The 14359-nt window shown below is 35.4% G+C and overlaps 1 protein-coding gene and 1 long non-coding RNA gene across 2 annotated transcripts; one reads left to right on the forward strand and one right to left on the reverse strand.

Moving 5' to 3' along the window:
* The first annotated feature begins 1442 nt into the window (after window positions 1-1442).
* On the forward strand, window positions 1443-1886 carry LOC119080244. The gene is made up of 3 exons (XR_005088297.1): window positions 1443-1561; window positions 1616-1684; window positions 1749-1886. It is a non-coding gene; the product is annotated as an uncharacterized LOC119080244 (long non-coding RNA).
* A 1456-nt stretch (window positions 1887-3342) lies between these two features.
* Window positions 3343-12269, reverse strand: LOC119085689 (transmembrane protease serine 9-like). The gene is given in 15 exon segments (XM_037196135.1): window positions 3343-3466; window positions 3559-3623; window positions 3688-3825; window positions 4038-4498; window positions 4569-4698; window positions 7105-7180; window positions 7273-7337; window positions 7402-7539; window positions 8174-8634; window positions 8703-8896; window positions 10820-10891; window positions 11006-11070; window positions 11142-11288; window positions 11544-11953; window positions 12016-12269. Coding segments are annotated over 15 exon segments (2625 nt in total). The 5' UTR covers window positions 12095-12269.
* Window positions 12270-14359: the final 2090 nt, after the last annotated feature.

Raw genomic sequence — 14359 nt, forward strand, 5'->3', positions numbered from 1 at the left:
ACTAACAACTTGATAGTTGACTATCAAATTTGATAGTTGACTAACAACTTGATAGTTGACTATCAAATTTGATAGTCAACTATCAAATTTGATAGTTGACTAACAACTTGACAGTTGACTATCAAATTTGATAGTTGACTATCAAATTTGATAGTTGACTATTAAATTTGATAGTTGACTAACAACTTGATAGTTGACTATCAAATTTGATAGTTGACTAACAACTTGATAGTTGACTATCAAATTTGATAGTCAACTATCAAATTTGATAGTTGACTAACAACTTGACAGTTGACTATCAAATTTGATAGTTGACTATCAAGTTGTTTCAACTTGTTAGTCATTTATCAAGTAGGTAGTTTTTTACTCCCTTTACAAGCACATCTTACGCCAGCAAAATGCCTGTTATCAAATTAGCACACTTTGATTAAAAAGTGCAAGAAATTTTAATAAAAAAGTTAAATTTTTGCAGGCAATATAAGATGAATTATCTCAACTAATTTTTGAAGTTTTTTTTAAATACATGGAATTAAATGAATCAAAGAGAATATTGTAAAAATTTTACGAGGGTGAAATTTGCGGCCAGAGCGAAGCGAGGGCCGTAATTCACACGAGTCGTGACATTTTATTCACGATTGAAGGTTTTGTGAATGGGAAATCGAGAGATTATTTTTTCTCGGTCTACAAATAAATTTCTCCTTTTACAAATATAGAGTGGTACCAATTTACCGAAAATATTGGTAAACTGAGTTATTTTAATGATGAAACAAAAACAATTAAGTACATTTTTTACCATGTCACCATGTGGAGGTATATTAAGTACCGGGGAACTTTTTTACGCAAAAGTGTAAGAGACGAATATCTATCGCACTTTTTTATTTTGTGAATTTTGTGCATCTACTCTGATGTACCAAAAATGCAATCAAACAGAATAATAGACAGCTCATACGAGTGGGAAGTTTACGGCCAGAGCGAAGCGAGGGTCGTAATATACACGAGTCATATTTTATTTATGATTTACGGTTGATTGAAAATCTTGAAAATTGAAAGTTTTTAAGAAAATTGTGAGCTCAAAAAGTGGTCAAAAATAATTCCACCTTACCCTCGATGAGAGAAAACCAAGAAAAAAAATTTGTCAAATTTTACTGTTATTTGCGTGGAGTCATTAATATAGTAAATATATTATGTAATAAATGTGACAAGTTTTCATGAATACGTCAAAGATACATTTAGGAAAGTGTCAGTCAAGGGACCTGACCCGCCCAAAAGGTGGGACCTAGTATTTCGAGCGAATCAACTATATCGATAATAATCAAAATATCGAAATTCGATAATTATCGATTAAAGGACTTACTTTTTTGAAAACAAAACACTTTTGACTACGCTGACAGATTAAATAAATTAAGATCGAAGTAAGGTACTGAATTATTATGACATTCAGTTTGCGTTCAATCAAAATGTATCCATCAGGCATCAATGTTGAACATGATGATAACTACTGTAGTGAAACTTTCATTTGCAACGAATACAATCAATCTTGTGTCGACAATCAATGCCAAGAGTAGTCGACAATTTCAATCATAAATTGCTGGTCCAATACAATTTTTAATTTCAGGTCATTTTCGAGTATCAGGACAATGTATTTGATCTTTTTTTTTACAATTTTATCGGTGATATTTATTTGGTAAGGTCAATCTTAAATAAGAGTTGTAAATGAAAATCCATAAATATTCCTAAAAATGTTAAAGGATGCTGTTGATTAGACGATTGCTTGCCATTTGGCTTGGTGTGGACATGAGTAATAGAAATTGCTGCTTAATTGAGACATCGCGAAAATTCGAAACAACTTAAATTACTGGTTTACAAATTCAGATGAATAAAACATTTTTGGCTTACATCAACTTGTTCATCTCATTTTTTATTGGTTTGACTTAATTCTTGAACAATTGCAAACGTTTTCTGGTTACGTCTGATTTTCTGATATGAATCTCGAGTCGAGAAATGCTAATGGTAGCAAACTGTTGGTTGACGATGTGTTTGTTTGCTGCCATTATGAATTATTTTTAATCAATGATTCGAGATTAGTAAAGGCAGGGTAAATTGAAATGATCGATTATTAAGATTTTTAGCGTATTGTGATTTGAAAACGAGTGAAGATCTAAATAACAAGCTTTTGGTCGATTTGCATAACATTCACAATGTCTTTTCGGTGTATTGAGCTTGCGCGCGCACGTTTATACTTCGAACTCGAGCTTATAAGTATGCATTACAGAAAAAAAACCTAACAAATGCACCATCAACAGTTCAAATGGGTGGTATGTAAGACTATACTGGATTTCAAATCTGTATCCACTCAGAATCGATCATTTTATTTTGTTTCCACTTTATGAAACATTTTGTTGGAGGTTTTTCTAGAATTTTTTGTGGACTCCTTACAAGGCCTATTTTAAGGGAATTAATTCCCTAAAATTCCACAATTCTTTAGTCATATTTTTGACCTATTTACTTCCAAAGCCACATATTGAACAATTTCTGAATTTTTTAGCTGTTTTTCTACCATGTGTAAGCTGTGTACGCCCAAAAAAAATACCAACATGTCTGCAGCTGGCAACTGATCGTATCACGATTGAATAAACGAAAGTCGCGCCCAGTTTCCGCTATCCGAAACTGACGAATAATAAAATATTTCCAATGGATGTTATAACTGTCATGAATTTTTAGTTATTCAGAAAATCAGACTGATGACATGTAACATAATAAGCCAAAAGTATCGATAAGAATAGCCGGACGCAATAGAAGAGGTGTCTACATTGGAACTTCCGTCGGGAAAGAATCGATTGCACTTGTCTTTTTTGCAATAACAAGTAACATAATTGTGATCTTCGCAGCCATTTCTCCATTCCTCTATGCAACCATGCATGCTAATAATTTGTCTGTTATCTTCTGATTGATCGATGAAACAGGTTAACATGTCTACAATAGATAAACTGAATTGGAACAATAGAATGTACGAGCTTCAAACTAAACTTCCAACTAAGTAACTAGAGTTGGTGAATAATTTTACAATTTTTCATCAGGCCACACAACACATTGACAACTATTAAAATTTCGATTAACTCTGTACCTTTACAATCAACAACATCTTCCTCAGTGAGATCTTGGCAAGTTTCGTGCGATCACATGACATGTGTTATATGCACACAGACCCTCTTGTAAGTCACAAGTTGTGACTAATATATATTATGTACCTGTTGCCAAGATTGTTATTTTATTGCCAGACTAAATGATTAAAACCAACGACTTTTAATTGGTTATTAATGGTTTATTTGACCTGAATTTCTTTTACATTTTTTTCAATTGCCAAACACAGTCATCGTATTTTCGTGGTTACATTGACGAATGCTCTCTAATCCAGTCAGCAAATGAGGAAACCTTAGCGTACACGTCAGGATTACCAAGCCCACATCTGATTCGATGAATGAAATAAATTTTAAGTTATCAATCAATAGCAGTCGTATAAATCCTCGACAACGCAAAAAGGACTCGACTAATACTTACGGAAGTCCGAAGTTTACGATTCCGACGAGTTTTTGGTCATAAACAAGTGGACCACCGCTATCAGCCTGTGCAGACGATAATTTGGGTATTAACTGCGTGTCAAAGCCTATTCAAGCTAAAATTATTTACCCTACAAGCACCACCTGTTAAACTAATTGTGCAAACATGATGGTCTTGAATGTAGTCTCCAAAGCGTGCTTTTTTGCATATATCCTTAAGAAGGATGTTTAAGTTGACATATTGCAGTTTATTGGGTATATATCCATCCTGTAAAAATAATATTTTACTTCAATGAACCACCCATACCTTTGGAAGTTTTAAGATTAAAGCGCCAGTTATAAAGGAACTTCCTTTCAATCAATATTTAAAGAAATGCATTTTGAGTGTATTCAGTTTCGATTCGTTAAAGGAACCAGACTCTACAATTAACCCACTAATCAAACCTATTGGTTGATTGACTGTAGGTACTGTAAACTTACTTCTATATTACCCCATCCAGTAAGTTGAACTTCAGCACCATCGGGAACTTCTCTATCATCCAGTGCGATTGGGCTCACTTTATCATTGAATTCAATTGGTCCCCTTACTTTCACGAGAGCAACGTCATATGCACCTTTAGGGATGTTGTAGTGCTCATGGGATATTAAGCGCTCAGCTTTATAGTATGTTCCACCACTTCTTAATGCATTTGAACCAACCATAATTCTGACCTGATTTTCAGATTTTCCAACGACACAATGACTGGCCGTTACGACAAAGTTTTCATTGATTACAGCACAGCCGCAGTAATGCTCTTCTAAAACTTGGAATGAACATTGGAATGGAGCTAGACCTTCTGGTGCAGTGCTGCCACCGGCAATTCCTGGTGGAGGTATATCGTCGTCTATGTCTCGAGGTGTTAGCGGTTTGTAATTTGGAGTTTGGTCACGAAGTGTATAGGCTGAATTAATTTTAAAAAAATAAATCCCTTTAGTTTCACCAAATAAAATTCGAAATTCGAATGCACTTACTTAATTTAACGACAGTGTTCGAGTGAGTAGGGTTGTTGAGAAACCCATAGATTGACTGTAAAATACAGCATACGACGAGTAGAAGAAGCCGCATTCTTACGATTGATTTACACCTAATTATCTGGACGTTCTAAATCGAATTAACTTCTATCTCGCTGATGTTAGACAATTTATTTAAATTACTTACCTCCTTGAGGCAACAATGTCTTAAGGTGAAATACACAGCGATAACGGAACAAACACAGGGTGGTACAGGGTAGACTTAGACTTAGATCGGCTGTTTCTGCCAGAAAAAACCTCAACTCGTAAGGCGGATGTTACAAAAGCATAATAAAAAATATGGTTATTACACTCCCGACTCGGTAGTCCGGAGTGAAGGTGAACTGAGATTATACTTACGTCGCTCAGATCGCTGATGACAAACACTATGCGTTAAAAAACACAACTAAATTAGATAACAGATTGATTAATCTTTTACTTGACGTTAACTTATATCAATGTGGAAATGTCAATCTCTCTGACAAGACTGTGGTGAAAAGTGTTTTAGGTGTCGTACTGTCGTACACAAATGACTCGACATTTATTAGCGATTTTATTCAGTTTCCACCACCGGAAAATCGTGACGTCATTTGTGTACGACACCACTGGATGCTATTACCACTTACAACGATCATCACCATGGTGCACAATAGTGTTCACCGGCGGTCGTATCTACGAAAAATATAATTTGTATGCTTGCTAAGAGGACCGAAAGTAAAGCTGTCAATTCGCGGGGCGAAAGCTTTCGCTTTCGCCCCTTCAATTGACATTTCCTCTTAGCAAGCATACAAAACTTAATACGTAACTCTTTCGGCCTACTTCGGCCTAAATAACTATTACTTCTTTGTATTACACTCGCGGAATTTTGAAAACCGACACATTTTCTGTTACGTGATTTAATGGTTTTTTGTGCATTTGGCATGAATTTTTATATGGAGAAATCAGAAACTCAAGTAAAACACAGAAACAGAAAATGTGTCGGTTTTCAAAATTCCGTGTGTGTAGTAAATATACAAATCAGTTACCGAAACAAGCCCTATTCCAACTTGTCCTTGCCAAGCAACGCAACATTGCATCAATTTAGAATTAGAACGGATAAGCAAAACAACAAGTCTATAATATTCCAACTTGTATCTTACATTGAGTTCATAATCAGCATTCGAAATACACATCTGGAAAAATAAAACATTCTGATTTACGTGGCTCAATCCGATTATCAGTATTGAACTGTTACGATTGAGATTTTACATAGTCAAGTCAGCCAAATTTATCGAACAAGGTCTTTAACGTAGTGTTTTTAGCGAATTCGAGCAATTTTAGTGGATTTAATGGAAAAGTGGGATTGATTGTAGATAAATATTTTTTGGAAGGAAAAACTAAAATTGGACCGAATTAGTTATGAATGTTATGAATTCTCGCTTAGAAATAACACCTTTCTCGCTCGAAAAATCGAATAGTTCATTGCTTAAGTAATTTAGTCGGGAAACAGCAACATCTTTTTAATTTATTTTGATTCGTTGACTTATTTTAAGATGAAAATTGTTCGACGACATTTAAAAAAAACGAAGTTTTTTATTTTTTAAATTGAAATCAAAACTCACAACATTATCTTCTTTAAAAAAACGCAAAAAACAATGTCGACCCTTTCTTCTTACGGCTTTGGTTTCCCTCCTTAAATGTATTTGTGTTAGCATCTCACTGCCTTCTGACTGCCTCTTTGACAGCATTTACGAAAATGTCGTTTCGCATAGCTCGATCGTTAAAAATTAATTTATAAAAAAGTTTTTTTAAATTTTTTCTGACAACGCAAATATTTCTTATTTTGGTTATAGATGCAAAATAAATTATAAAAAAATCATCTGACTAAATTACTGACAAATTTACAAAATAATACTTCTTGTATGAAGTTTGCAGATCCGAGACGAATAGGTGTCGGGGAATCTCGCACACGCGATCATAGTATGCGTCCTTTTACGACATGTAACGAAAAGTCATGACTGTGCGAGATTCACCACTTAGATGTGAATCTCGCACACCATGAATTTGTGTGGTGTGCGAGATTACCCTACCCCGACGAATATTAGCAAATACACAAGAAGCCATTTCCGTTAATTGTTTCATTGCCAAGAAAGATATATTTCACTAAAATATTTGAGGTTCGCTCAAGTGTGTTCAGCGGTTCAGCCGTATTTTCCCCTTTTGCATATCGTTATCGGGTAGGACCTTAGTAATGATTACCAAATTGATAAATTGAATAAGTTTATCTATCGAATTGAATACGAGCTTTCCCATGCAACAAGGAACATGAAAGGAGTTCTCTCTGAAGTGAACAAATATTTTCACCACATGACAGACTGATGTGCACACAGACTTTCTTGTGACTTACTACACTAAAAGTAACAATTTTTGTTTGGTTATTGAATGGTTTATTGAACTTGATTTTTTTACATTTTTTTTTTCAATTGAGGAAGCACCCGTCATCGTATTTTCGTGGTTACATTGACGAATGCTCTCTAATCCAGTCAGCAAATGAGGAAACCTTAGCGTACACGTCAGGATTACCAAGCCCACATCTGATTCGATTAATGAGATACATTTTACATTATCAATCAATAGCAGTCGTATACATACTCGACATCGCAAAAAGGACTCGACTAATACTTACGGAAGTCCGAAGTTGACGATTCCAACAAGCTTTTTGTCATAAACAAGTGGACCACCGCTATCAGCCTGTGCAGACGATAATTTGGGTATTAACTGTGTGTCAAAGACTATTCAAGCTAAAATTATTTACCCTACAAGCGCCACCTCGTAAACTAATTGTGCAAACATGATGGTCTTGAATGTAGTCACCAAAGCGTGCCTTTTTACATATATCCTTTAAAAGAATGTGTAAGTTGACATATTGCAGTTTATTCGGTATATAGCCAGCCTGTAATGTAAAATGATTTCGTTTAGGCGAAAACAGTAACAACAAACTATAAACACAAGGACACTTCAGGACACCAACAAAATGCTGTTCTTTGATGTTACCACCAGTATTTATTAATACAGTATTTAAGGAGAGCGATTTTTTGACCACTTTCAAAGCACCTAGCAGGGTAAAAGAGGTCAAATAGAGTAGTTTTTTGATACCAATAATACCATTAGCAGCCTTAATGGTAATTTTGCAATGACATTATGAAAAAAAGGTATGGAAATATTCGCATACTTCGATTAAATCACTACTTTATTTTTTTCTATTACCCTGCTAGGTGCTTTGCCACTTTGTTTAAACTGTCTCGGGGTCACACGTCAAAATGAGAGAAATCACATACAAATTTAAACTAGGCTCAACTCTCAATTTCTTTTTTCATTGATGAATATTTGACAGCTGACCCCGGGAAAAATTAAATTTAACTGGCTTTCGCCTTCCTTAAACACTGTATACTCTATTGAGCAAGTCAATGAGGACTGTAACGTAAATGAATATTAAAAAAGTGCGTTTTCAGTGTTTCAACCCGAATGAAAGCCTGGTTCATTACCATTCAGTAATCGTCTTAGCTTAGTAGAAACTGTAAGCTTACTTCTATATTACCCCATCCAGTAAGTTGAACTTCAGCACCATCTGGAACTTCTCTATCATCCAATTCGATTGACCTTACTTTGTCACTAAATTCAATTGGTCCTTTTACTTTCACAAGAGCAATGTCATAGGCACCTTCGGGATTGTTATAGTGCTCATGGGATATTAGGCGTTCAGCTTCATAGTATGTTCCACCACTTCTTAATTCATTAGACCCAACCATAATTCTGACCCAATTTTCAGATTTTCCCACAACACAGTGACTGGCCGTTAAGACAAAATTTTCATTTATTATAGCACAGCCGCAGTAATGTTCTTCAAAAACTTGGAGTGAACATTGGTATGGAGCTAATCCTTCTGGCACAGTTTTCCCACCGGCGATGTAATTTGTTGCCTCACGGTCAATGTCTTGAGGTGTTAGGGGTTTGTAATTTGGAGTATAATCGTCATGAAGTGCATAGGCTGAGTTAATAAAAAAAGAAAAAAAAAATCTTGTCAATTTAACCAAATAAAATTCGAAATTCACTCACTTAATTTTTCGATGGTATTCGAGTTAGGGTTATTCAGAACCCCGTAAATTGACTGTAAAATACAGAAGATGACGAGTATTTGAAGCTTCATTCTTGCGAGCGATTTCCACCTTATTAGCTGGACGTCCTCAATCGAATTAACTTTTAACTCGCGAATGTTAGACAAGTTTTTCATTTTCTTGAAGCGACAATGTCTTAAAAGGTTAAATTCATAGATTACAAATTAGCGGATTAAGCACAGGGTGGTATTGCGCACATTCGTTGAAGTATTTTAAAATTCAATTTACTAATGAATTGCGTTATAAAGGTACTTGCCGTATATTACGTACCTGATTGTAAATTTGTGTGAGGCTTACGGAACGAGTCGTAGGCTAGTGATATTTTCGCACAAGCTATAAAAACGATTTAAAATCAATAAGAGTGACGTAAAGGTGTTAAGGAATCTCGCGCCGCGTCATTCACAATAATTCACAAAGTGACATCTTCCTTATACAAAATGTGTCAAAATGTGAATTATTGTGAATGACGCGGCGCGAGATTCCTAGCAACCGACGTAAAGTGCATTTCAATTTTCTATTTTTATTCTAACTGTATCGCTCTGGATATTGGATGTGATTACAACCTAGAAAGTTCAAGTTTTATCGGTAATAACATTATCAAATCTTTGTACATATGACGGCAATCGTACTTATGTAAAATTTAATTTAATTCTTTGCATCTTACATTGATAATTGAAAATACAAAATAAGCGGACACTCGAATGCAAAATGCACCTCTAAAAAAACATTCCGTATATCTCAAACCAATTATCAGATTGAGCCTGTTACGAATCAAGGTGACCTGACACATGATTTATAATCAAACAGTCAGCCAAATTTGTCGAAACAAGGTCTACAACAAGGTTTTAACTTAACTAACACGATTTTTCGCAATAGTTTGTTGGCATAGAAAAACAAACTTATTTTGAACACTTTGTATTGAATTTATGAATGTCATGACAAGGTTGATAAATCAAACTATTTTATTCAAGATAGGAGCGAATCACGGCAGAGTAAAGTGTCTATATAATACAGTTATCCACTTCACATTATGAAGTTTACTCTACTCTGCCGTGAGCGAGTTCAAGCATTTTAGCAGTAAAATTCAATGTATTCGGGAAAATATGTTCCAGCATCGGAATTTCTCACTTTATCAATGGAATTTTTCCTTTTACAAATATTTTGCAGCACTTTACCGTTATTTCTTCAATTTTAACCAATATCGGGAAAATATAACGGTAATTTCATTAATTATAATGGTAAAACAACTCCATTGTATTCGAGCGATTCGCATATTATTGAAATTAAGGCCGAAAAAGCCTTTTAGTTTTTATAGATACGCCATTTTGAGTGTTGGGTGAAAATGAGTGTTACTTCATTGCGGGCCGCAACACCTGGCAAAACCAAAAATTTCAAACAGCAACGTAATCTACTATTAAGCATTAGTCAGAACAAAGCTTCAGTTGTTTTTCAGCTGATCCACTCATCCAGACAAATCATCACATACGTACCGCTTCAACGCGCTTGAGTGCAACTATTCGTTTACCCAGATGCGGCTCCAGAAGTAGATTTTCCCACTTCTGTATGTAGGGTAAATAAGAACCTGGAAAACAGCTAAAGCAAATTCATGTCTAATTTTCACTGACGTCCTCTGTATTTGGAAAAATATATAAAAATTCGCCCACCGGTGGATTACAAAAATTATGTTCTAGTCTAGTCTAGTTCTAGTCTTAAAAACAATTTGTGGTTCAAATTGACTGCTGAGTGCCGTAGCCTTGCAAGGAAAAATCACCCAAAGAACACACAGAACTGGATTGCTAATAAAAACGCTAATTTTTGCCAGAGCAGAGAGTTTATTTTATTCATTGTTACAATACATTTCCAACAGATTGAGAACATTAGTTCAAAATTTACATTATCTCTTCTACGTTTATTGACTTTGTGCTAAATTGCTAATCAAACTGCGAATATTAGATTTTGTGGATCAATCAGAGAGGCGTAGTTCAACGATGTTTTTGGTAGTCCAATAAATTTATTTGTTTTTAGGCGATAAACCATGGACGTTGATCCGTTTAGATTGTAATGTGTTTCATAATCCAGTCAACAAAATAGGAAACTTTGGCAAACACGTCGGGCTTCCCAACACCGCATCTGCGTTGATTAATAGAGCAAGTCAAAAGTGAGCGATCAATGACTATCGAATCGAAGTACTAGACTCAAAAGCTAGACGACAGAGTCTGTAGTATAGATCGGACGTTTACTTACGGAACACCGAAGTTCACGACCCCAACAAGTTTATTGCCACGAAAAAGTGGTCCACCGCTATCGTACTATTTGATTAACAATGTGTTTTTGATTCAGCATCGTTTTAGTGTAAAAATCTAATTTAAATTTTATTTACTTCGCATGCTCCTTTTCCCATTGAGCCACGGGTGCAAATATGGCTGTCGTGAACGAAAGAAGCGATTTCTCTAGTTTTTTTACATATATCCATTGGCAGAACAAATAATCTGAGATATTGTAATTTTTGGGGTGTATCACCTTCAGCCTGTAAAAAGATTGAATTTCAAATTTCAACGAAGACAATTACTGCTACTAAATAGCTATCACAAGCAACACACACGCACTACGAGAGTGCGATATCGGAAAATTTCTGTTCTAGGACCTTGCGTAGCCAGACATGTTTCTTTAGCATTCCCTTTCAATGTTATTTTAAATTTATCTTCGCTTTAAGATATAAGGACACCTGCGTTTTATTACTAGCCCCACGGGTAATCATCTTTAATAATAACTGTAGGCTTACTTGCAATCTACCCCATCCAGTGAGTCCAACTTCAGTACCACCTAGAAGTTCTTTATCTTCCAGTTCGATTGGCTTAACGTTTTCGCCGAATTCGATTGATCCCTTTACTTTAACCAGAGCAATGTCATTAGAACCCTTTGGCGTATTGTAGAGCTCATGGGGTATAAGTCGTTCAACTTGATAGTATCTACCACCACATTTTAAATTATTACTTCCAACCATAACATTGACCTCTTCTGGCAACGATGAATTAACGCAGTGACTGGCTGTTACGACAAACTTTGAATTGATCACGGCGCAACCGCAGAAATGTTCTCCATAACTCTGTAACGAGCACTGGAACGTAGCCTGATCTTCTCCTGCCTCTTCTCCACCGACAATGTAAAGGACACCGGAAGGGCCAAATCGCGCTATCGAAGAAAAAAACAAGTAAAATTTTCACGAATTCGTAAATCGAGTCGTAAACATTTACTTAAAACATCTTCGGCGTTATTCGGGAAACCATGAATCGACTGTAAAATACAGTAGACGACGAATACTTGTAACCTCATTTCTGCGAGGTATATTCAGAAACTTATTCACTGGGCGAATCGAATGAACTATTGAAGTTATTTGATGTTTGATCATCGCTATATTTGATCTAAACCCAATTATTGAACTGTAAGCGATAATGTTTCAAGGCTACATGATAATCAAACTTTTTATTAAGATTTTGTTAACAGATGAAGACAGAGTAGTATTGCAAATCAGGCATGAGCGCCGACGGAGAAACCTCGGCGGCGGCTAGCCGAAAAAAATTTCTCGGCGGCGGCGAAAAAGTCGGCTTGAGCCGGCTTAAAACGGCTCGGCTGGAGGTTCCTTTTAACTTTTTTTCAAAATAAAAACGTTTAGATAAATTCATGGAAAATGAACTAGTAAGCATGAAAATGAAATTGTACGGAAAGCGAAAATGTAGGTAGATTAGGTTGTTCAAAGTGCAAGTGGAACTGGTCTTGTTACAAGCAAGTCTCTAAGTCTAAGGTTCACTAACACGTCAAGTTTTATTGCCTCAAAACTTGAACTAAATGGAAAATCATGCTCCGGTACACTCATTTAACTCATTAAGAAAATGGTTTTCGATAAGAAATGTAAAGCTCACGAAAATCAAGTAAAAATTGAAAAGAAAAAAAAATCGAGAAAATTCGCAAAGATCGATAAAGTTTTCTCAAATTTGTGAATTAACTGATTGTGCGCCTTCGGCTCGTTCCGCAAAGGTCATACTTGCCAAAACAACAAACTTAGAAGCGAGAACGTAATATACCATTCTGGAAAATTCATGAAAATTCAAGAAAATTTTCAAAATTTTCTTAATTTTGTAAAAAAAAATCAAAAAGTACTTGAGCTGCTTAGGATCAACAGGAAATTTCACCTTTCGAAATCTTTATTTCATTTTTCAGCCGTTTCAAGCCGGCTTGAGCCGTGTTTTTGGCACCGGCGCGGCTGCGGCGCGGCTTGCTCAAAAATGGCCGGCGGCGGCTTAATCGGCGGCTTATTTTCGGCGGCGCTCATGCCTGTTGCAAATGTGAAATGATGCTTATTTGCTTCCTGACGTTCTGGGAAGTATATTATTACGTACGTTGTACATAATCCAGAAGGCTCGGATTCGTAGTAGTTCGTTCGTCATTATCTTCTCAGTGTTTCTCTTTTACTTCAGCTTTATATAGAAATAGAAATAGCAAACACTTGTTCAAATATTTTACAACACAGATCGGCACGTTTTTGAGACCCGTTCAATTTGAACGGTGGCTTAAAATTTAATTAATCTTAAATGTTTTTAAGTGAGATGAAGCGGGTTTTAAAAAAAAGAAGAATTTTTCAGACTTTTCCTAGGTTTATTATTACTCAAACAGAAAATTCCGTGTGTACTTCATATGATAGTGTTGTCAAATTTCTATATACCTGCTTTAAACACGTAGGAAATTTTTCGTAAAAAGGGCATGGATTCGCGTCTTTAATTTAGCCATGCAGATCTCTAAATTTGCTCGGAGGGGTTTGGTAAGCACGGTTCAACATATTTATTCCGTACGTATTTTCACCCAATAGAGTATATAAACGTTAACTTAGCAAGTACAACGTTAGTAAGGTGCTTAACTTGTCAACACTTTTCCGTAAAACATGAAACATTTTGTGTTCACAGTTCTTGGTGATTTCTTTCTCATCTTTAATGACAAAATTAAAACTTTAATCGTTTAATTTCGTATACATATAGGTACAGTCTTTATGCTGACAGTGTGTAATGCTCGAACTCCTACAACATCGAATTGCGATTGGACATGTCCTCCTAACGTCAACCTCTTTGTGTAGAAACAAATCCTAATTTGGTTATACCTATGGACTTTCCTAGTGCATGTGCATTAGCATTACACATTTGCAAATATCCGTCATATGGTGTGTTCTTGACGAATCTACAATATAAAAAAACTGTTCCACTAAAAAATCCTTGTTTTCAGAGTACGTGATTTATAAGGTGGGAGAAGAATGCTTTCCCTTGGAACTACATTGACTTCTTAAATGAAAATTCGTAAATGTGAACTTGCTTGCTCCAATAAAAAATTTCTCTTCAAAGAATTATTTTACTGACTTGTTCGTTTCGCAACAATCATGGTATCGACACAAAGCTAAATTATATCCTAATTGAAAAACTGCGAAAAAATGATAAATTTTCGATGATAATTTCGTATCCGCGTCATTTCCGGAAAAAGTGTGTCAGGAAGTGAGTTGGCTTTGAGTACAAATAATAAATGTTAGTGTTGGTCTTACTTTACTTACTTAGCAGC

Source organism: Bradysia coprophila, chromosome X (genome assembly GCF_014529535.1).
Source record: "Bradysia coprophila strain Holo2 chromosome X, BU_Bcop_v1, whole genome shotgun sequence".
Taxonomy (NCBI): domain Eukaryota; kingdom Metazoa; phylum Arthropoda; class Insecta; order Diptera; family Sciaridae; genus Bradysia; species Bradysia coprophila.